At 44.9% G+C, this 23,870-nt stretch overlaps 1 protein-coding gene across 2 annotated transcripts in view; it reads right to left on the bottom strand.

Annotated features, from left to right (window-relative positions):
* The window catches only part of cntnap2a (contactin associated protein 2a), a 521,370-nt gene that overhangs the window by 224,301 nt on the left and 273,199 nt on the right, over positions 1-23,870 (bottom strand). Inside the window, exons 9-10 of one of the 2 annotated variants that reach the window (XM_052113320.1) lie at positions 21,874-21,903; positions 1,369-1,518 (exon numbers count right to left, since the gene is read on the bottom strand). In XM_052113320.1, coding sequence (XP_051969280.1) covers positions 1,369-1,518; positions 21,874-21,903 — 180 coding nt within the window. The remainder of the gene's footprint in view (positions 1-1,368; positions 1,519-21,873; positions 21,904-23,870) is intronic. The other variant, XM_052113321.1, reaches the window with a different exon arrangement.

The following is a 23,870-nucleotide window of genomic DNA, read 5'->3' as shown; positions in this document are numbered from 1 at the left end:
GAGAATTCAAGCTTTTTGATCTCATTTAAGAGGCTGCCAAGTGTAAATGTGCTGTCAGGCCTAGCTAGACCTAGAGCTGAGGGACTACATTTCTTAACCAATTTAGCTCTTTTTGAAGCTATGCAAGTCTGATAAAGCTATCAGAACTGCTATCCCTCAGCCTAAACAGGCAGTCAAGTTGATAGTGTCAGACACTGCTGTCTATCTGAACTATTGGTCTTCCTTTGTATAGAAGTCTGTCTGAGCAACTGAACTGCTGCCCACTTTCTTATCTTTCACTTCCTGCCAATGGCCTGATTGGAGAGCTGGCTGGCTGAAGAGGGCACAGGGGTGGGTATATTTCCATAAGAGTGGGGAAATTAGTGTATGTGTGTGTGTGTGTGTGTGTGTGTGTGTGTGTGTTGACATATGTAAATTTGGATCTAAAACTTCAAAAAAGGCAAAAAAAAAAGAGGTCAGAGTGCCCTCCCACCCCTTTAATGAGAAGATGACCACTCCAAGTTCTATTTCAAGTTTTTGAAATTGTGATAGAGCCAGTCATATAAAAGTCAAAAATGATTCCTGACTCGTTGCCACTTTCTAACACCCCAAATCCAAACAAATCAAGCTGACATCTTTGTAGTGAGGGAAATAGTGACAACCAAGAACTTTAAACAAATTCCTGATATCAATGAAAGTTGTTGAATTTATGACTACCTTCTGTCTAACAACTGAAGATGTCAGCGATTAGACAAGGGAACTTCAAAGCTGGTTTTTGATGGCTTTGCCTTGAGATTGAGTTGTTGACTGGTTTATATGGTCTGAATTTGTCTCACATTTGCCTTTTATCTCAGTCGCATTGTGTGGCCCAATTTTTTCTAAGACTGCTTTTACTGCTTAAAGTGAATTTTTAAACAAGTAATATGTATGATAAATGTTTTATTCATTTGTGCATCAAAACTAAACTGACATTCCCCCTTGACATTCCAGCCCCTCATGAGAGTTAAAAGACAATTGAAGAACTTCAAAAGCTAAAAAAATGATTTTGTTAATTTTGTTAGTATTCCAATTTAAATATATAATACCATATCAGCATTTAATTAATTGAATTAATGCCCATCATGCTTTCTTTAAAGGGCCATCTTTATACTTGCATAAAATAACAAGTTCTCCAATTCTTTCTAGAGCTGACCTCTCCAGCACCATAAGGCTCAAGGCAGAAGTGATTTGAAAGGCCTCTGTAAATCAAAATCAGCTTCCAATGCACTGGGGAAAATAAGAAGATCTAAGAATCTATTCTCATTGTACATTGACGTTGAGTCTGGCAATGATTCTCAAAGACATTTTTGGTAACTTAGCTAGCAAAGGCAAATACATTTTTGCACTTGCCTCCAAAGTGGTATGTGCTTCCTGTTGTGATCATGATAGGTGAGTTGCTTCTAACAGCCGATGCTTCATTGCCATCAATGGTCAGCATGGCAAAGTCCTCTTTGGCCAGGAAACGAACATCATGCCATTCTCCATCATTCAGGCCAGAACCTTTAACAAAAAGAAGGAAATAGAAAGTACATTAAAAACACTAAAGTCCACCAATGTTCTGCATCCTTTATTAATTTTGCAATCATTTAGACATTGAAATACCTATTTTTTGCAGGCAACTTGTTTTGTCCATCATGTCTATGGCAATCCACAGAAACATTTGTAGGAAAGTTGTGAAATTTGGCACACTTATTTTGACGGGTCTGAATAATTCCCTTGCCCATTTGGGGGTCTCCTAGTCAAACCCTATAGTTTAACCACTAGGTTTTACACTGTAAAAAGGGGTTAATGTCAGAGTGGGTGAGAGACAGCACCCAAACGCAGAGGAAAACAGTAAATGAGCTTATTACAAAAAACACAAGTTATTTTCAAACAAACTCAAGCCCAGGCGATGGTTTCCCCTGACACGCGGACAGAGAAGACAGGTGAAGGCAAGCTTGAAGATAACCATACTTATAGAAACAGGCAACCAACAGACACATGAGAGATCTCCAACTTGAAAACAAGAGAGCATGAATAACATTTGACAGCAAACAATACATTCACACTGACAATCACTATAAAAATGATCTGACGTCGGACATGACACACAAGGGGATTTCAATAAGCGGGGAAGCAAACAAGGGGAAGGTGCCGCTCGCAGCTGAAGGTTGTAATGATCAGCGTTTCCATGGAAACAATCAGGGTTCCCATGGAAATGCTGATTCAGCATGACAGCAATGCCCGAAACACATAAGTGCAAAGCGTAAATGCACTTTGACAAAAACAGAGAGGGAACGATGATGCCACAGCTCTCGTCAGACAAAACTCAACCTGACAAGGTGACAGGACAATGACAGTTACATACAGTTAATGTGCAATTTCACTTACAAATTATTTAGTTGCTATAACCTAATGCAGTCAGATTAAGTCATTGTAAACTGGTTTGGTTGGGGCGATGGAGAAGTCAGGAGACAATGAGGCAGGTTCAAGGTTAGTATCTTTAATTTCCGTACTTCGACACAGATACAACGGTAACCGTCGTTATAATTGTACACAACAGGGCACAGGTCTCCACTCTCTGGCTGTCGTGTTTCATGCATTCACTCTCTCCCCCTCTCGACATTTGGCATTCCTTAAATGTCTCTCTCCGTATCACTATAACAAGACACAGGTGTAAGAGGTAATTAAAACCCAGGTGACAAGCCTTACCGCTCTCTCTCTCGCCCGCAGACCGACACACGACCACGCCCCCCATGCTACAGTCATTTAAAATAACTTTTTTGACTTGAATACAACCAGTTAATTTAGCATAAATTTAACATGAAGCAAGTTACCTATTACCTGGCAATTTTTTATTTATTTATATATTTATTTTTACTTATGATATAGAAAAAATATTTTTGAAAGAACCTGGTGTTTTCAACTTGATCGTTCAAAATCGTAAAAAATCGTAAAAATAATTTTTATAGCTTTAAACAATTTGGACACATGAGGGTTTCACAATTTGGGTTTCATGATGATCTTCAGACCAAGCCTCATAAAAATTATCCAAATTATTTTTTGATTTTCACAACCTTATAATGATGTAATGAAATTTGAAGGAGTCGATGGAAAACAGAAGTCAGGCTGTCGCATTGTCCTTTATAAGAGAAAGTGTCATTGTGTCCATGTTCTAGGTATCTTTGCCACCATGATCAGCATACCAGCAAAGTTTGGTGACAGCACCACTTAGCAGTCACAAAATCATAACTAACTTTCCAACAATTTTAGCCTGGTCTCTTTAGATCCATCTGGTTATATTTCTTTCTTTAGATTCATTAGGTCATATATGATCCTTTTTTCACACTCATTATCATTCACTCATCACAAACATTGTTCATTCCATATATAGACAGTGGAGTTGTGCGTGGATCGCGGAGGGTAGTATGAGCCTCCACGTGCTGTGATTCTAAGCAGTGTCATGCTCAACGAGCCACGTGATAAGATGCGTGGATTCAGAAGCGGTGGCAACTTAGACTTGTCCTCCGCCACTCAGATTGAGATATGTAACCGCACCACCACAAGGTCCGACTAAATAGTGAGAATTTGGCATTCCAAATTGGGGAGAAAAAGGGATTAAACAAAAAGAGTACACTAAGGCGATGGAGGGCCAGGTTACCAAACCCACTGCAGCTGCTGATTTGTCAGCTCTGATTGATAAGAGAGGTGTACCCTGTTATTTACTCTAACGCCATTGTGAAGGGTAAAGGTCATCAGAGCATAATAACCAGGTTGATGCTTGCTTTGAGGAATGAATTCTTGTCCACCATTAATCATGAACTTATGAAAAGACTTAGCACATTGAAGGTCCCTGGCGACCAGTTTACCTCTATCTGTCACACACCACAAAACATTGAACAACTGCTCTCTCCTACCCACCTGCTCTCACTCGCTCTTTCTCTCTCAGGCACAGTCCAGTTGGCACGGACAAGGCCAAAGTACCTTACACACCATTACCTCTGATAAATTTGTCTCTCAGATGTTGGTATTGATACAAAACCAGAATGTTTTCTGCCATGTACTTACAGTATATGCCATCCATCAGTTTCTCTCAAACTCTGTACATTTTGTGCTTGTGCAGGTGTATGAAGTGGTGTTTGCAAGAACAGTGTAGCCAACAGCTGGACATGCCTGTCATAGGCAGTTCTGTGGGACAGCTGTAAAAACATATGGCTTTTGTGTATAAAACAAATTATGTTAAATAAAATAATGTGACAACACCATATCAACTGAATGCCAGTACCTTGTCTGAGAGTCGGGAGTATGATATCAATGTGACAAATGTAAGCACAGCGTAGTTCTAGAGGGAAGACTAGCAGCTGTACATCATCGCACCTTTAGCAAGGTAACTCCTAGCCAATCACATGTAAGCCATTGCTGTATAAGTCACAATTTATCACATTGCTGTTTCAGTGTGCTAACACGCCAACCTCCACCACCCCACTGCCACCAGTTCAGTCCCGTCCTGCACGGGGATAGGCTTCTCGCCCCTGCCTCCTATCTCCGGCAGGATCTGATGGTTCCAAAAACAACTTCTTCAGACCACCAGACAGGGCTTATGCCAAAGAGAGACATTAGATTCCTGATTTTATATTCATTAAATAAATGTAATCAAAAACTTTACTCAAGCCTGCAAGTTGTCCTGATAGAAATGCCTAAAAGTGGAAATGTGCAGGTGCTACCTTTAGGATATTTTCTACCTGACATAACCCATAAAAATTGTGTTTGTTGGTGTGACCTAATGTAATCAGGTTGATTTGGTTAATTTAAATAGTTCAGTAGAAGAAGCACATTTCAGAATACCTGAAAACAAAGAAAAAAGGAAAAGAAAATAGGGTGTGGTTTGACATGTAACTAGATTAAATTACCAGTGAAACCATCTTATTTCTTGTTACCAGTATAAGGTTTAGATTTGAGCACTTTCATGTCGGTCAAGCTGGTCAATCAATATGGCTACACTGGCCAACTCAACTTTATGTTTACTTCTAGTAATAACAAGCTTGTGCCAGTAACAGACCAGTATTGCCCAGCTAAAACCATCTTGAAATTTAAGCTGGTCAAAACTACTCTAAGCCATTTTTTCAGAAGAGAGATAGAGGTACAATATTTGCTAACAGCTTTAGCTGATGCTAACCACCAGTAAACAGTAACAAAAACACAAAAAAATTAGCATTCCTTCACTACTCTTTTTCAGCACTAAAGCATCCACGCAGCCATCCGTAATTACTCTTGATCAGAATGAAAGGGCACTGTCTCTGCATGTCCCTGTGAGAGACCCCACGGTCAACCACTGTCACAGATTAATTAAGAGAAGATGAAACCCTATGTTAACACAATGTGGGTCCCTTAAACTCCCTCCCTGGTTGACAGATCAACTTACAGTCATTATTTATCTACCTGCTTAATCAACTCAACTTTCTTATTGCGACCTTCAGTTCCTCAGGATGGCACAAACACATACATTTGCTCTGTTCCAAAACCTATAGTGAGCTGTCTACAGGGGCAACATATTACGGCATCATAGACACACACTCTCGACATTAGGACTGGTCTAATATTTAGGCAGCACAATTATCCAAGATGAAGGATGAAGCAAGAGAAATGTTGATTTTATATATATATATATATATATATATATATATATATATATATATATATATATATATATATATATATATATATATATATATATATATATATTGCTTTCTTTTAATTTATAAAAATAGTCAAGTCTAATTAATAATGGACTATTTTACCCAATATTCATGCTTTATATGTATTTTTATGCTTATTAGGGCATTCCGGAATGGTGTAATAAAGACACCTCCACTGAAATACCTGTGCTCTTGTCACGAACCCCGCTCCTCTGCTTCTCCCCGCATCGTCTAGCACACACACGCACACTCCCTCGACCTCACTCCCTCGCTCCGCCCCCTCGAGCTTTTCACGCTCTTTTTGCTCGCTCGAGCCCTCACGCCCACTTTGCTCCTACTCGCTCACATGCTCGTAGGCAATCTCCCTTCCTCGAGTTTCTCATGCGTTTCCAATCCCCCAGAACATTATGACCACCTGCACTCGCGTCATCTGCACTCCCGCACATTAGTTTCACCTGCACTCGTCTCATCACCTGTCATGGTTTACACCTGCACTCGCCCCTATATATATCACTACCCTTTCGTCTCACGAGGGTTGGTTATTGTGTTTAGTTTCCCGCATCTTTGCCCCCCACTAGTCTCGTCTAGTTTTGCACTCCTGTTGTTTACCCCCTTAGCTTGCCAGCTCCTCGTTCCCCTAGTACCCCTGTCTACTCCCTTTGTTAGTTTACCCGCCTCTCGATCCTGTTTACCCCGGCTTTGACCCTCGCTCCCCTCTACTACTCTCCCGGATTTGCCCCCTTTACTCTCTTTGATTCCCCGGCTTTTGACCCTACGCTTCCCTCGACAACTCTTCACTGGATTTGCCCGTTTGTACTTTTGCCTGCTTTTATTGTTACAATAAAATCAGTTTTTGACTTACATTGTGACTGTCTCATCTTGTGTGTGTGTGTTCGGTGTTACAGAATAACCAACCTCACCGAAGACAGTCACAATGCATCACGCGGAGAATTCGTGCAGCTCACTAGAGCGGATGTTTTCAGTGCACTCTGCCACAGGATCTACCGGTGGGAGTCATGATCGCGCGCTCACAGCCCAGGGACAGCAGGTACATGCGATTTTTGATTTTTGTCACCCTGTTTCAGCTGTGTCTGCCCCTGAGCCCGTTTATGCTTCCCATGCATTTTTGAGCGCCGTGAACTCTCCACCCCCGGAGAGGTTTTTTGGCTCTTCGGACGCTGACCAAGGGGTTTTTATGCGAGGCAGCGGTTGTGTAACTCATAACCCCGCCCTTGACATTAAGGAGCCAGCGGCCCGACTCTTGGGGTTGCGTCAGGGGAGCCAACCCTTGGAGGTTTTTGTTATGGATTTTTGTGCCCTGGCGTACCAGGTGAATTTTGATGAGGTGGCTCTGAAAGACATTTTTCAATGTGGACTGAATGAGCCAACCTCATCATTCATGCCAGGTGGTCGCTGCTCTCTCAACCTGGCTCAGTTTATTGACCTCGCCCTACTGTACGCTGGTTCCTCGTTTACTGTGGGGGAGGTAGAAACTGAACCAGTGTTCCATACCACGGCCCCCGTCTTGAAGCCTACCACGGCCCCCGTCTTGAAGCCTACCACGGCCCCCGTCTTGAAGCCTACCACGGCCCCCGTCTCGAAGCCTGACACGGCCCTAGCCCCGAAGCCTGACACGGCCCCAGCCCTGAGGCCTGTCACGGCCCCAGTCCCAAAGCCTGTCACGGCCCCAGTCCCGAAGCCTGTCACGGCCAGCGAGTCAGCGCCCATGCCCGCCACGGCCAACGAGCCAGCGCCCATGCCCGCCATGGCCGGCGAGCCAGCGCCCATGTCTGCCACGGTCAGCGAGCCAGCGCCTGTAGCCTCGACCGTCCCCATGGCCACGTCCCTTGTTGGCCGAAGACGTAAGAGAAGGAAGAGGGCCCCTTCTCCCCAGTCTCGTCTTGTGCTCAAGACCGCAGAGGTTCCCTCAGAGTCTTCCACAGCTCTACCGACCTCTGCTCCGCCCTCAGAGTCTTCCACGGCTCTGCCGGGTTCTGCTCCGCCCTCAGAGTCTTCCACGGCTCTGCCGGGTTCTGCTCCACCCCCAGAGTCTTCCAGGGCTCTGCCGGGGTCTGCTCCGCCCCCAGAGTCTTCCACGGCTCTACCGGGTTCTGCTCCGCCCCCAGAGTCTTCCACGGCTCTGCCGGGTTCTGCTCCGCCCCCAGAGTCTTCCACGGCTCTGCCGGGTTCTGCTCCGCCCCAGAGACTTCCACGGCTCTGCCAGCCTCTGCTCGCCCCTCAGAGCCCTCGCGGCCTCCGCCTCACGAGCCTCCCAAGGCTCCTCCTCCCAAGCCTCCCAGGGCTCCTCCTCTCGAGCCTCTCAGGGCTCCTCCTCTCGAGCCTCCTAGAGCTCTACCTCCCAAGCCCCCCAGGGTTCTGCCTTTCAAGTCTCTCGAGCCTTCCAGAGCTCCGCCTCTCAAGTCTCTCAGGGCTTCTCCTCCTGAGCCTTTCAAGGCTCCTCCTCCCAAGCCTCCCAGGGCTCCTCCTCTCGAGCCTCTCAAGGCTTCTCCTCTCGAGTCTTTCAGGGCTCCTCCTCTCGAGCCTCTCAAGGCTTCTCCTCTCGAGTCTTTCAGGGCTCCTCCTCCCCTCGAGCCTCTCAGGGCTCCGTCCCTCGAGTCTTTCATGGCTCCACCCCTCAAGCCACTCAGGGCTTCTCCTCTCGAGTCTTTCAGGGCTCCACCTCCTTCCAAGCCTCTCAGGGCTTCTCCTCTCGAGTCTTTCAGGGCTCCTCCTCCCCTCGAGCCTCTCAGGGCTCCGTCCCTCGAGTCTCTCAGGGCTCCGTCCCTCGAGTCTCTCAGGGCTCCTCCTCCCCTCCGGCCTCTCGGGGCTTCGTCTCTCGAGTCTTTCATGGCTCCCCCCCTCGAGCCTCTCAAGCCTTCCAGGGCCCCACCTCTAGAGCCTCTCGAGTCTTCCACGACCTTTTTCCCCGAGCCTCTCACGGCTCTACTCCCAGAGACTCCAGAGCTTTCTATGGCTCCGCCTCTCGGGCCTCCTACGGCTCTACCCCCCGAGACTACAGAGCCTGCCAGGTCGTCGCCTCGGGAACCTCCCACGGCACCACCTCCTTCGGCTCCACCTCCAGAGCCTTCCAGGCCTCCGCCTCTAGAGCCGCCCACGGCGTCACCATCATTGGCTCCACCTCCTGAGCCTTCCAGGCCTTCCCCCCTAAAGCCTCCTTCGGCTCCACCTCCAGAGCCTTCCAGGCCTCCGCCTCTAGAGCCTCCCACGGTGCCACCGTCATTGACTCCACCTCCGGAGCCTTTCAGGCCTTCGCCCCTAAAGCCTCCTTCGGCTCCACCTCCAGAGCCTTCCAGAACCCCACCTCCAGAGCCGCCTACAGTGCCGCCTCTGACGGCACCGCCTTTCACGGCTCAGCCCGGACTTCCTGACCCCCTCCCTGTCCTGTGGCCTCTTCCCTGGCCTCCGGACCCTATTCCTGTCCGGTGGTCACCTTCCAGGCCCCCGGACCCAGTCCCTGTCCTCCAGTCGCCTTCCAGACCCCCTGACCCAGTCTCTGCCCTATGGCTACCCCCTAGATCTCCCGACCACCCGCCTGTCCACTATGTTCCCCCTGACCTTACCTTGAACTGCCCATGGACTGTCTCACTTCCCTTTGTCTGTCCCCCGATCATCCTGCACCGCCTCCCGCGGCCGTCAGGAGCCGTCCTATTCAGAGGGGGGAGTACTGTCACGAACCCCGCTCCTCTGCTTCTCCCCGCATCGTCTAGCACGCACACGCACACTCCCTCGACCTCACTCCCTCGCTCCGCCCCCTCGAGCTTTTCACGCTCTTTTTGCTCGCTCGAGCCCTCACGCCCACTTTGCTCCTACTCGCTCACATGCTCGTAGGCAATCTCCCTTCCTCGAGTTTCTCACGCGTTTCCAATCCCCCAGAACATTATGACCACCTGCACTCGCGTCATCTGCAATCCTGCACATTAGTTTCACCTGCACTCGTCTCATCACCTGTCATGGTTTACACCTGCACTCGCCCCTATATATATCACTACCTTTTCGTCTCACGAGGGTTGGTTATTGTGTTTAGTTTCCCGCATCTTTGCCCCCCGCTAGTCTCGTCTAGTTTTGCACTCCTCTTGATTACCCCCTTAGCTTGCCAGCTCCTCGTTCCCTTAGTACCCCTGTCTACTCCCTTTGTTAGTTTACCCACCTCTCGATCCTGTTTACCCCGGCTTTGACCCTCGCTCCCCTCGACTACTCTCCCGGATTTGCCCCCTTTACTCTCTTTGATTCCCCGGCTTTTGACCCTACGCTTCCCTCGACAACTCTTCACTGGATTTGCCCGTTTGTACTTTTGCCTGCTTTTATTGTTACAATAAAAGCAGTTTTTGACTTACATTGTGACTGTCTCATCTTGTGTGTGTGTGTTCGGGTTACAGCTCTTAAAGGCACCTATAGATTTATGAACAAAAGGGGATGGGGTTTGCGCTCCTGTAGCCTCCGTTCTGTGCACGTCAGTGCATCTTAGATACTGTCAGTGGAACTTAGATGTAGGCAGCAGACAGCATGGCAACTCACTGGGTCTGAATCAAACCCATTTTCTCTTGCTTACAACATAAATGGACTACACTGCAAGCTGGGTGCAAAAGATGCTCATAGACAGGAACTAAGAGATTTAGTTAAAGATTAAATATTGCAAATTTACCATGTTCTGTCATAACCAACCAAACAATCTTTGATAAATGCCTGGTGGATTTCAGGTGGATTCAAGACTATGACATTTGAAGGACTTGGTGCCCTTTAAAAAGCAGGTGCATCCTCATATGAGGTTCAAATGCAGTGATGCAATAACAGGCATATATGTACACAGCCTCCAGCACTATTTGTCATCATGGTAAGTCTGATATTTGAGCATGTGGGCCTGAACAGAGCTGGAAAGGCCTCTCTACAACTCAAACAAGAGACCCCAGATGCAATAACGTCAACAAAAAGGATTACTGGGATAGTTTCCTTACCAATGCCAGGCCATAATTAATGTTAGGGTTTGCCAGCAAAGAGTGCTCCTGGGAGACCAAGATTTTAAAGCTTCTGCTTATTCATGAATGCATTTTTGATAGAAGAGTGTCTGAAATTGTCTAAGAAGCCTCAATTTTAAACATGAAGAGGGAAGCCCTAAAATATGTATCAGGCATACTTTAGAATATGAATGACTTTTCCATTAGAGGTCTTGGTAATGTGACCAATCCTAATTATTTATGAATGTAACGGAAAAAACTGTGTATCTAGTTTCTTGTGTGAGTAACTTTTTACTTTTTCTATAACACAGCAGGTGGTTAACATCTCTACCTGCTACTTACTGTCAAAATGCTTTAGGACCTTACTAGGAATACGTTTCCTAAATGGATTGTTATTCTAAAAATGCATTGTTTTCTGAGACAATGAAAGCAGGCATACAAACTGTTAGGGTTTTTTTGTTTGTTTTTTCTTTCAATTAATTCACTATTTTGAGAGAAAATCCACTGATATTTGTCCAAGCACAGTTTAAGACTGCATACTGCTTAGTTAAAACCTCTAGGCTGACATGGCACAAAGCTCTTGTCTCTTGACTTTGGGCTGATGTTGTTAGGTCCATTTTTTTAAAGCAAAATCTGTAGGCTCAAAGAGCTCAGAAGTGCCATTATTGTTTGCTTAGAATTTTGTGAGGGATGTAAAATACACATGGCCACTCTGTGGCCTTCACATATTCATCCTTTAAGGAATAAAAAAGAATTCCTGTTATTGTTAAGAACAACTAGCTTTGTTTCTCAATTGCTCCAAATGACTTAACGAGTGACCAGCAATTAATATGTTACTTTTGGGTATAATTCGGAGGCAAAGGAAATTGTATATTTAAAAAATATATATACAGTGAGGAAAATAAGTATTTGAACACCCTGCTATTTTGCAAGTTCTCCCACTTGGAAATCATGGAGGGGTCTGAAATTGTCATCGTAGGTGCATGTCCACTGTGAAGAGACATAATCTAAAAAAAAAAATCCAGAAATCACAATGTATGATTCTTTAACTATTTATTTCTATGATACAGCTGCAAATAAGTATTTGAACACCTGTCTATCAGCTAGAATTCTGACCCTCAAAGACCTGTTAGTCTGCCTTTAAAATGTCCACCTCCACTCCATTTATTATCCTAAATTAGATGCACCTGTTTGAGGTCGTTAGCTGCATAAAGACACCTGTCCACCCCATACAATCAGTAAGAATCCAACTACTAACATGGCCAAGACCAAAGAGCTGTCCAAAGACACTAGAGACAAAATTGTACACCTCCACAAGGCTGGAAAGGGCTACGGGAAATTGCCAAGCAGCTTGGTAAAAAAGGTCCACTGTTGGAGCAATCATTAGAATATGGAAGAAGCTAAACATGACTGTCAATCTCCCTCGGACTGGGGCTCCATGCAAGATCTCACCTCGTGGGGTTTCAATGATCCTAAGAAAGGTGAGAAATCAGCCCAGAACTACACGGGAGGAGCTGGTCAATGACCTGAAAAGAGCTGGGACCACCGTTTCCAAGGTTACTGTTGGTAATACACGAAGACGTCATGGTTTGAAATCATGCATGGCACGGAAGGTTCCCCTGCTTAAACCAGCACATGTCAAGGCCCGTCTTAAGTTTGCCAATGACTATTTGGATGATCCAGAGGAGTCATGGGAGAAAGTCATGTGGTCAGATGAGACCAAAATAGAACTTTTTGGTCATAATTCCACTAACCGTGTTTGGAGGAAGAAGAATGATGAGTACCATCCCAAGAACACCATCCCTACTGTGAAGCATGGGGGTGGTAGCATCATGCTTTGGGGTGTTTTTCTGCACATGGGACAGGGCTGACTGCACTGTATTAAGGAGAGGATGACAGGGGCCATGTATTGCGAGATTTTGGGGAACAACCTCCTTCCCTCAGTTAGAGCATTGAAGATGGGTCGAGGCTGGGTCTTCCAACATGACAATGACCCGAAGCACACAGCCAGGATAACCAAGGAGTGGCTCTGTAAGAAGCATATCAAGGTTCTGGCGTGGCCTAGCCAGTCTCCAGACCTAAACCCAACAGAGAATCTTTGGAGGGAGCTCAAACTCTGTGTTTCTCAGCGACAGCCCAGAAACCTGACTGATCTAGAGAAGATCTGTGTGGAGGAGTGGGCCAAAATCCCTCCTGCAGTGTGTGCAAACCTGGTGAAAAACTACAGGAAACGTTTGACCTCTGTAATTGCAAACAAAGGCTACTGTACCAAATATTAACATTGATTTTCTCAGGTGTTCAAATACTTATTTGCAGCTGTATCATACAAATAAATAGTTAAAAAATCATACATTGTGATTTCTGGATTTTGTTTTTTAGATTTTGTCTCTCACAGTGGACATGCACCTACGATGACAATTTCAGACCCCTCCATGATTTCTAAGTGGGAGAACTTGCAAAATAGCAGGGTGTTCAAATACTTATTTTCCTCACTGTACAAATGTTTCCCTTACAGGGTGTAATATGCTCATCTTCTAAACATTACTGCCAATTGTATGGCAACTAATTCTTGTTTTCTTTAAAGGGGTCATATCATGAGGAATCAAACATTCCTTAATCATTTGAGCTAAAAATAAATAATTGTACTATGAATATGAGTTATGAACATGGCGTAACTTTCAATTTCTAAAAGATTCTTTTTGCATAAAACGTAACTTTACTAACATTATACTTGAGCTCAGAAAAATTATTAAAACTTCTATGATATGACCACTTTCAAATTGTTTAAATGTCCCTGTTCTAAATGACTAAGGAAAAGACATAATAGAGTAATAAAGAAACCCATTTATGTCAAAGGCTGTGTGGATCTGTGTCGAGAACATTGGATATTTCAGCAGAAGCCTGAAGGATAAACCTGATATTCTCTGCTCCCAGTCACCTCCAGATATCACATTGATTTTTCAAGCTATCACCGCCCCGAAGGGAACAGGAAAACAAGAGAGAAACTCTGCTTATTTCTGACTGATATAATTTGACCAAGCCACTATCCCTGAAATAGACTAACCTCCTGGCTTTCCTCTGGAAAATGGACAGGGTTAAACGAGGGTCATGGGGTCAAAGCTTAGAGCAGTTCAAAGCAGTTTTCAACCCGATTTTTTGTATTCTTATTTTTATATCTTCGCAAAATAGTGGCCAGGACTGGGTAACTAGACACACAGCCATACAAGAGAGCAAAAGAGTGCTGTCACTTATCAGACTCTATCAGTGTGAGAATTAAAAGATATCACATGAGAAACAGTGATGTTGTACTTAAAATCACAATGACTGTGATTCCACCATACAGGCACAAGACCACAGATAATAACAGCTTGCTGATATTCAATACAACAGTGTGATTTCAAGTGTGATATTGCTTTTATACAAATTCTATAAACAATATCAGCACTCTTGAAACTCTGCTTGTCCAATCAAAGAAGAGGAATGGAATAAACAGTTATTTCATGGCTGGCATAACATGCAAAATCATTTCCAAAACTCGCACAGAAAATAGTGAAAATATATAAAGGTCATGTAATGGAAATAAGACTTCCCATATCTGATCTTACTATAAACTATGGATGAGGTTTAGACAATGACGCAGTGTGTTCAAAAAGGCTGCCTGAGACATTTGTTCGTTTTGGCTCAACAGGAAGGAAAGCAAACACGAAACATGAGTTTTCCATGAAAGCAAAGAAGCTGCAAGAGAAAGATTCAGTGCATCCTTTAAGGACCGTAGTGAACAAACAACACTGAAAGATCAATGGAATATTGCAAAACATCCATCATGATCATTCACTAACTTGGAATTCAGAGCATGGGCATTTTTTTCCAAGTATACAGGAAAATAACATCACTTCTCCTGAACAATGTAAGGAATGGTTGTGTCGCATCCATACCTAGTCTATGCACGAACCCTTCCATCACTTGAAGACAATGTCTTCACAATATACAAGCCTCTGAAACCAATCTGCAATAAACCAGGCATTAAGAGTTTCCAAGAAAAATAACATCTTCACTATACTGTGAGCGTAACAGGGAAGATATACTTTTCTTTTGATAAACATCAAAGATTCTATACTCACAGAGCGGAGGAAAAAAAGACAAAGTTGACATTTTGTCCTTTCTTCCTTCATTTCTGTAGACTCATTATTACTTTTATGCCTCTGCTATGAAGAAACTAACAATCGTTCACTTGGAAGCTCACTGCCACACTGAAGAGCAAAACCTTCCATGAAACTGAGACATGAAAATTTGAGATGGAGAATGAAAGATGTGAGCTTGCTTACAAAACGTTATGAACATCCATGTCTGAAAAAATACAACACTATTTATTTCTCAGAAAATGTAGACTTTACACTTAAAGTCGGCAAGAAATGACAATTCACCATATCTATATTCAAAATGCATGTTATTGATCCAATTGTGAACAATTCATCCATATTTCTTTTTTTTTTTTTTTAAACATATGCATTTTAATATACCTTGTAATCTTTAATCAAAATATCATAAAAATGTCATAACTTGATCTTCAAAGCGTCAACCGCTTGTTGGTGAAGATGGTAAAGAGGTGTGTTTTCGGTTGTTTTCCTAACAAAAATTGTTCAATATCCAAGACTAGCTTGAATTTGTGCATTTTGAAGAGGAATGATTAATGGTTAATTTGCGGCTTTGTTCGATGGATTTCACGCCCAAGTGATTCCAGAAATTTACAAATGGGGTTTGCAAAAGTCTTGTACCTGACAGATACAGCTGTTCGGTCAGTGTACATGGTTGGTATATCACATAGTTTGTAGGTAAGGGTATCTAGATACCTTGCTTATCATAATAATGCATTTCACAAATGTTTTCCTAGTCGGAACTGATCAAACATTTGTCGCATCTGCCTGACAGTCCTCTACAATCGACTGCAAGCTCGCTGTGGCAGCGGGGGCGTGGTCAAGCGCCCGTCCGGGAGAGAAAAGCGGTAAGGGCGCTCACACCTGAGCTAAATGATAACTAACACCTGTGTCTAATTTCAGTAACGTGAGGAGAGCGGCATAAAAGGGAGGAGCGACGGAGCATGGGGTGGGAGAACCAAGGAAGACTGTCTGATGTGTGATAAAAAAAACTTAAGAATTAAAAACTTACCCCTTAAGTTGACGTTTGTTTCCGTCCCGTCCTTGAACTATTTCACAGTGGTGCCGAAACCCGGGACTATTTTTTTTTTGGTTACGTAATGGAACCAAGTCAGCCCCATAGAGTCCTCCCAGCTGGCGGAAATCCTCCAGTCCCTCGCTAATCTCCATCAGGGCCACCAACAAACCCTGCTTGAGCTCCGGCAGGATCAAGATCGGCGGTTCTTCGAGGTCATGCGGGCTCAGGCAGAGGACCGACTCGCTATCCGAGCCTCCTCAGCCAGGAGGCTGCGTCAGCCCCAGCCGCGACCCCGGACACCACGCTACGCTGCCCCGCCCATGTTACAGAAGATGGGGTGGCAGATGATCCTGAGGCCTTCCTCGACCTCTTTGAGAAGACGGCTGAAATCTGGGGCTGGCTGCCTGAACAATGGGCAGCCCGGCTAATTCCTCTTCTGTCCGGGAAGCACAGCTCGCGGCACAACAACTGCCAGCGACGAGCCTCCTGGCTTATTCTGACCTGAAGAGGGCCATTCTGCAGCGGGTTGGTCGGAGCCCGAAGAGAATCGCCAGCTCTTCCGGAGTATGAAGCTGGAAAAATCCGACCGCCCGTTTGCGTTTGTTCAACGGCTCCGGGACGCTTGTCGGCGGTGGCTGCTCGAGGGGACCGCGACGTCGAGGGAGTTATCGATCAGGTGGTACTGGAGCAATTTACGCAAAGACTGCCCAGGAGAACGGCGGAATGGGTCCAGTGCCACCGCCCGGCGTCGCTGGAGGCAGCTGTGCAGCTCATGGAGGACCACCTGGCGGCGATCCGAGGGCAGATGAGCCCTCCCTCTCTCTCTCTCCCTTCCCTGTGTCTTCCCCTGTTTCCCCCGTTCCCTCTCGCTCTGCTCTCTCCCCAGGACCCGTTCCTGCCCCGCGAGGCGTGGAGGATACAGTCGACCAGCTTCCGGTCGGTGGGAGAACCCGCCCAACCCTTCCCGTCTTTCAGTCGCTCTCCTCCTCAGGTGGTGGCGCCGCCAGCACGGGTGCGGCCGTGGCGCCTGGGCCGGTCTGCTGGAGGTGCGGGGACCCGGACCACTTCGGGATCAGTGTCCGCTGATGGAGGTGGGGACGGTGGTGCGGTCTCCGATGTCCCGCAGGCTGCCCCGGTCGGGCTGGAGCGTACGGATCCCGGTAAGGATCCAGGGGGTACATACCAAGCTTTGATGGATACCGGCTGTAATCAGACCACCATCCACCAACGCTTGGTTCAACCCGGGCTTTGGGCACAGCTAAACGGGTGAGGGTGAGGTGTGTGCATGGGGATATTCACAAGTATCCCATGGTGACTCTGGCAATTAAATTCGGGGAGAAAAGCATAGTGTGGAGGCAGCGGTTAGTTCCGCCTCACCCATCCGCTAATCTTGGGTACTGATTGGCCAAATTTTAGAAATGTATTAGAGGGAGTCTGTGCGGATGGGTCCTGCATGAAAGTAAAGAGATGTGTGATGTGCGATGCTTTGGCGGGGAGGCGGAGCCGGGCCGTCCTCGGCTGCTCCAGGTGACGAGGGAAGGGGCTGAGGGGACACCCCTCCTCTCAGGGAGTTCCTTGAGGGGATTTTCCCTTGGAGCAGTCGCGGGATGAAACCCTTAAGCACGCCTTTGACCAAGTGAGAGTAATCGATGGTCAACAACTCCGGCCGGTGTCGCCGTTTCATATCCGTATTTCTCAGTTATTAAAGATCGGTTGTATAGAGTGGCGCAGGGCGCTCAAACAAAGGAGGAGGTGACACAATTGTTGATCCCACGGAGCCGCGGAAATGGTTTTCCAGGCGGCTCACTATAATCCTATGGCCGGTCACCTGGGGAGCGGAAAACACTTTTCCGTCTAATAGCCCGTTTCTATTGGCGGGCATTGGCGGCGACGTCCGCGAGGTGGTGTCGCGGCGTGCGCGAATGTCAGCTGGTAAACCCACGGCCACCCCAAAAGCGCCTTTGCGCCCCTTCCATTGATCGAGGTTCCTTCGAGAGAATTGGAATGGACCTCGTCGGGCCATTAGAGCGGACGTCACGCGGACATCGCTTTGTGTTAGTCCTGGTGGATTACGTACGCGGTATCCGGAAGCAGTGCCTCTGAGCAACATCTCAGCACGCAGTGTTGCAGGGGCACTCTTCAAGATAATCTCCGGGTGGGGGTTCGAAGGAAATCCTCACCGACCAAGGCACTACTTTTATGTCACGAACACTTCGCGAACTTTACGAATTATTGGGCATTAAATCGATTCAGCACTAGCGTGTACCACCCTCAGGCGGATGGACTGGTGGAGCGATTTAATAAAACACTCAAAAATATGATTCAGTAAATTGCGTACCTAAGACGCTAGGAATTGGGATAAGTGGCTGGACCCCTGTTGTTCGCGAGTACGAGAGGTTCCGCAAGCCTCCACAGGGTTTTCCCCATTTGAGCTACTGTACGGACGACGCCCACGCTGGGTCCTCGGCGTCATCCGTGAAACTTGGGAGGAGGGACCTTCTAGTGCCAAAAATGAAATTCAATACGTTCTTGATCTTCGAGCAAAACTCCACACGCTGGGGCAATTAACACAGGAGAATTTGCTCCAGGCTCAAGAACGCTAACGCCGGCTGTATGACAGGGGTGCTCAGCTACGGGAATTTGCACCGGGAGATAAAGTGCTTGTATTACTCCCAACATCAAGCTCAAAATTACTCGCCAAGTGGCAAGGACCGTTTGAGGTCACACGACGAGTAGGGGACCTCGATTATGAAGTCAAACGTACCGATAGAGGCGGCGTCAAATATATCACCTCAACCTCCTGAAATTGTGGAGGGAAGAGGCGGCCTCTGTGACGTTAGCAACGGTAGTTCCGAGAAGGCGGAGCTCGGACCGGAGGTAAACAAAGCCTGCGATCCTAACACCCGGTTCTGTGTGGAGACCACCTCTCACCACGCCAACTCGCAGAGGTTTCCGAACTGCAAAAGGAGTTCTGCGGACGTGTTCTCTCCTCTACCGGGCCGTACAGACCTCACACAACACCACATCGAGACCGAACCGGGCGTAGTGGTACGTTGTCGCCCTTATCGCTTGCCCGAACATAAAAAAAATAATTCGGAAGAATTGGACGCGATGCTGGACATGGGAGTAATAGAAGAATCTCACAGCGATTGGTCCAGTCCGGTCGTCCTTGTTCCCAAGAGCGACGGGTCTGTCCGTTTCTGTGTGGATTATAGAAAAGTCAATCGCGGTGTCTAAATTTGACGCGTACCCAATGCCCCGTGTTGATGAACTGCTCGATCGGTTAGGTTCTGCTCGGTTTTATTCGACCTTGGATCTAACGAAGGGTTATTGGCAGATCCCTTGACACCAATATCCCGTGAAAAAGCGGCCTTCACCACGCCGTTCGGATTACACCAATTCGTGACGCTTCCTTTCAGTTTGTTCGGGGCACCAGCCACGTTTCAGCGCCTCATGGATAGGATCCTCAGACCGCATACTGCTTACGCCGCTGCGTCTCTAGATGATATCATCATTTATAGCAATGATTGGCAGCGGCACTTGCAACATCTGAGGGCCGTCCTGAGATCGCTGAGACGGGCGGGGCTCACGGCAAACCCGAAAAAGTCTTGCGGTTGGGCGTGTGGAGGTACGGTATCTGGGGTTCCACTTGGGTCATAAATTGACAAGACCACTGGCGATTGCGACTTGCCCTAGACCCAAGACCAAAAAGGGGTGAGGCAGTTCCTGGGGCTGGCTGGCTATTATAGACGGTTTGTTCCTAATTATTCGGATGTCACCAGCCCGCTGACTGACCTTACTAAAAAGGGAGCTCGGATCCGGTCCAGTGGTCGGAGCAGTGCCAACAGGCGTTTACAGACATTAAAGCTGCACTTTGTGGGGGCCGCTTTACATGCACCTGACTTCTCTCTCCTTTTGTTTTGCAGACGGACGCTTCAGACAGAGGGCTGGGGGCCGTACTCTGCAGGTGGTGGAGGGAGAGGAGCCCGGTGCTGTACATTAGCCGGAAGCTCTCCTTGAGGGAGACTAAGTACAGCACCGTGGAGAAGGAGTGTCTGGCCATCAAGTGGGCGGTTCTCACCCTCCGATACTATCTGCTGGGGCGGGCCTTCACCCTCTGCTCGGATCATGCCCCACTGCAGTGGCTCCACCGCATGAAAGACACTAGCGCCCGGATCACCCGTTGGTATCTGGCCCTCCAGCCTTTTAAGTTCAAGGTGGTCCACAGACCGGGGTGCAGATGGCTGCCGCTGACTTCCTCTCCAGGAATGGGGGAGTGGTAGGCAGGCGGATGACGCCCGGCCTGAGTCGGGCGGTGGGGGTATGTGGCAGCGGGGCGTGGTCAAGCGCCCGTCCGGAGAGAAAGCGGTAAGGGCTCACACCTGAGCTAAATGATAACTAACACCTGTGTCTAATTTCAGTAACGTGAGGAGAGCGGCATAAAAGGGAGGAGCGACGGAGCATGGGGTGGGAGAACCAAGGAAGACTGTCTGATGTGTGATAAAAAAAACTTAAGAATTAAAAACTTACCCCTTAAGTTGACGTTTGTTTCCGTCCCGTCCTTGAACTATTTCACACTCGCATTCAGATCTGCCTCCATTTCTGAGTGCAACGCCCAGTCCTCAAAATCCAATCAACAACCGATAGATAGAACCAAGTCCCCACCCTACATGTTTTTCTTTTTCAATAATCCGTTTCACTCGGATGTATGTCACAATACAGACTTTAATATCCTTGCTCCCAACTGTTAAGTTAAAATCTATATAATGTCAGCAACTGACATTTGAGGTTTTCTCTGACATTGACTTATGAATTCCATAGTCTTAATTAATATTCACTCTAGGTGAATAGTGGTTCAATGATTTAGACTAGAGACAATAAACAAGTGTAAAGGTTAAATAAGCATATTTACCATCAACACTGTATGTCATTTCACAAGGGAAATAAATAACAAGTAATAAATCCAAATGTCCATTCACCTTAAATTTTCTAAGAAGCTGAGTGTTCAAAATCGAATGGGAATGCACTGCAATAATGGAGTCCCCCCAGGGAATGAAATGGAAAACACTATACCTTACTATGTTATATTGTCCCAGTACATGAAGTTGGTAAATTGCCTTCAGACTGGATTTAAGGGGCTTTCAAATGACCTTGAAGGGCTAAATGTTTAAGACCAAAGCACATATACAACTCAAATTCATAAGTTCTTCATAAAGAGGGCTTCATAAATTTAAAAGAAAACAGATTCACTTAAAAAAGCAGGGTCAATACAGGATAGAATACTAGGGAGAGGAAAGGAGAGAGGCAATTGGCAGTTCTCTCAGTCTTCAGAGTGTTCTGAGTTCACATGCCTTCAAGGTATCAGACCTTGGCTAAAGTTGAAAGACAAGGCACAGCTGATATATAAAAGGCAAAACTAAAGCCACCAAGCATGGAAATTTGAAGGTTTCTCCAAATAATCCCATTAACACAATGGAACAGGTCTGTGATGGGTGTGATTCATCAAAATGTCAGCGTCATGACTTGTCAGTGTTGTTCTACAGGCCTATATTTCATGAGTGGAAAATCACTGGCAATTTTCAGTCACCCTGTCAATTTTGGTTGTAATTGAACATGCAGCAATGCTCTGAATATCCATTAGTTTTGCTTGAGAGTATAAAAGCACTAACAATCAAAGGGAAAACAAATAATCGAAATAGATTAAATCAGGCCACCAGCACACTAGGGCATCAGTGTCCTAAATATTTAACACCAATTTACTGACAGTATCTTTATGATGATTAACAATTTTACTGTAAACAACAGCATTCGACTACAATAACTCTCCATTAGTAAAAAGGCAGAAAAACAATCAAAATTAAACAAAAGAAAACAACATATTTCTACTCTATTGTTCATGCTTAATTAGAGAACATCTCCAAAGGTTTATCATTCTCTTGACAACAGCAAAGCAAATTACCATGGAAACAACCTTGCAGTTACACCACCTAATTATAACTAATTATCTGTTACTGAGGGATGTAATCAGTACTCACCACTGGCTCCCGAGAAATTATGATTCAATGCTGAAAAAAAAACAAAAAAACACTAAGAAATGTCCAAGCACCAGAAATCGATACGATAATGATATTTCTGATTTTGCGTGAGAGGTCATTAAAAGTGGGTTACCGGACATTTATAAGATCTATTGGATTTTTATACATTCTATGTTTATACTAGTTTTATAAATACGTTATTATTTAAATATACATAATGATGGTTATATTTCGAGTATACATTCCATACATTTTAAAATCACTCTACATATTTCAAATGTTGTTCGTTTTAACCTAAACATGTGTGTAATATTTTCCATGTGAAAACGTGTTCTCCTATCTCAGCTTAAAATGCAGATACAACTAAACTACCATGCACTAACTACAGATTTGACCAAAATTAAGTCATGAACGAAATTGTGTTTCTTAGACTATGATCTGTCCTGTGACAGAAGGGTTTGAGGTAACAATTTAGAATACTGTATCTTACTTAATGCATAGCTAATAAGGAATTACTGCAGAACTAATAGGTAATTCTTCATTAACACTTAAGTCACTACTATTAACTACTAAGGAAGATGTGTTAACTAATCAGTATGTAATAGCATTTTATAGTTGTGTTAAGTAACAGTTATTTAATCAATAACTATTGAATTCAGTCATGCCTCCTGATGAACTACTCATAATTATCTACTAATTCAGCTTCAGGAGAAATAACTATTGAGTAACTACTAATGAACAGTCGATTAATTACAATTACAATAATATCATAACAATTAGCCATTACAATATTCAGGTTGTGGCCCTTTCTTCTTCCTTACTTCTAATGTTATTATTACTATGGAAATGCAATATGCATTTCGTGGAATTACTACACTCCCAAAATGAGTTATTACAGCGAATTTAGTAGTTTTGGCCTGTATGTCAATTGCTTTGTGAGTGTGGTCTGTAACCAGAAATCAACAACGGAATGGAACCCCATCCCCACTATAAGTGACTAGCCAACTTACCTCAGGTAGGTTTATGATTTATATACAGTATAGTGTGTGTGTGTCTCTTGTGTGTGTGTCAACCTGGAACAGTATTATTGAATGATTATCTGGTAATTCTGTATTAAATAATCATGGGTTCCCTGTATTTTCACTTTAGAATACTGTTCCAGGTTGTAAGTAATTCCCTCATAATTATGTAGTAATTCTTTATTAATTACTCATGGGTTCCCTGTATGTTCCCTTCCCCTCAGTTATTGCCTTACATACAGGAATAATTTACCCAAATGTAATTTGATATGTGCTGAGGAAAACAAGAGACACACACACTATACTGTATATAAATCATAAACCTACCTGAGGTAAGTTGGCTAGTCACTTATAGTGGGGATGGGGTTCCATTCCGTTGTTGATTTCTGGTTACAGACCACACTCACAAAGCAATTGACCATACAGGCCAAAACTACTCAATTCGCTGTATTGACTCATTTTGGGAGTGTAGTAATTCCATGAAATACATATTGCATTTCCATAGTAATAATAACATTAGAAGTAAGGAAGAAGAAAGGGCCACAACCTGAATATTGTAATGGCTAATTGTTATGATATTATTGTAATTGTAATTAATCGACTGTTCATTAGTAATTACTCAATAGTTATTTCTCCTGAAGCTGAATTAGTAGATAATTATAAGTAGTTCATCAGGAGGCATGACTGAATTCAATAGTTATTGATTAGCTAATTGTTACTTAACACAACTATAAAATGCTATTACATACTGATTAGTTAACATATCTTCCTTAGTAGTTAATAGTAGTGACTTAAGTGTTAATGAAGAATTACCTATTAGTTCTGCAGTAATTCCTTATTAGCTATGCATTAAGTAAGATACAGTATTCTAAAGTGTTACGGGGTTTGGCTCAACTATGCTTAAATTCAGAAAAAAATGTATTTCAAAACTTTTAGTAACTTTGGTATAATACTCAAACTAAATCCAAATAACTTAAA

Source organism: Xyrauchen texanus, chromosome 41 (assembly GCF_025860055.1).
Source record: "Xyrauchen texanus isolate HMW12.3.18 chromosome 41, RBS_HiC_50CHRs, whole genome shotgun sequence".
NCBI classification, from domain to species: Eukaryota; Metazoa; Chordata; class Actinopteri; order Cypriniformes; family Catostomidae; genus Xyrauchen; species Xyrauchen texanus.
The sequence above is the reverse complement of the archived record's forward strand: the minus strand, read 5'-3'. Positions and strand labels throughout refer to the sequence as shown.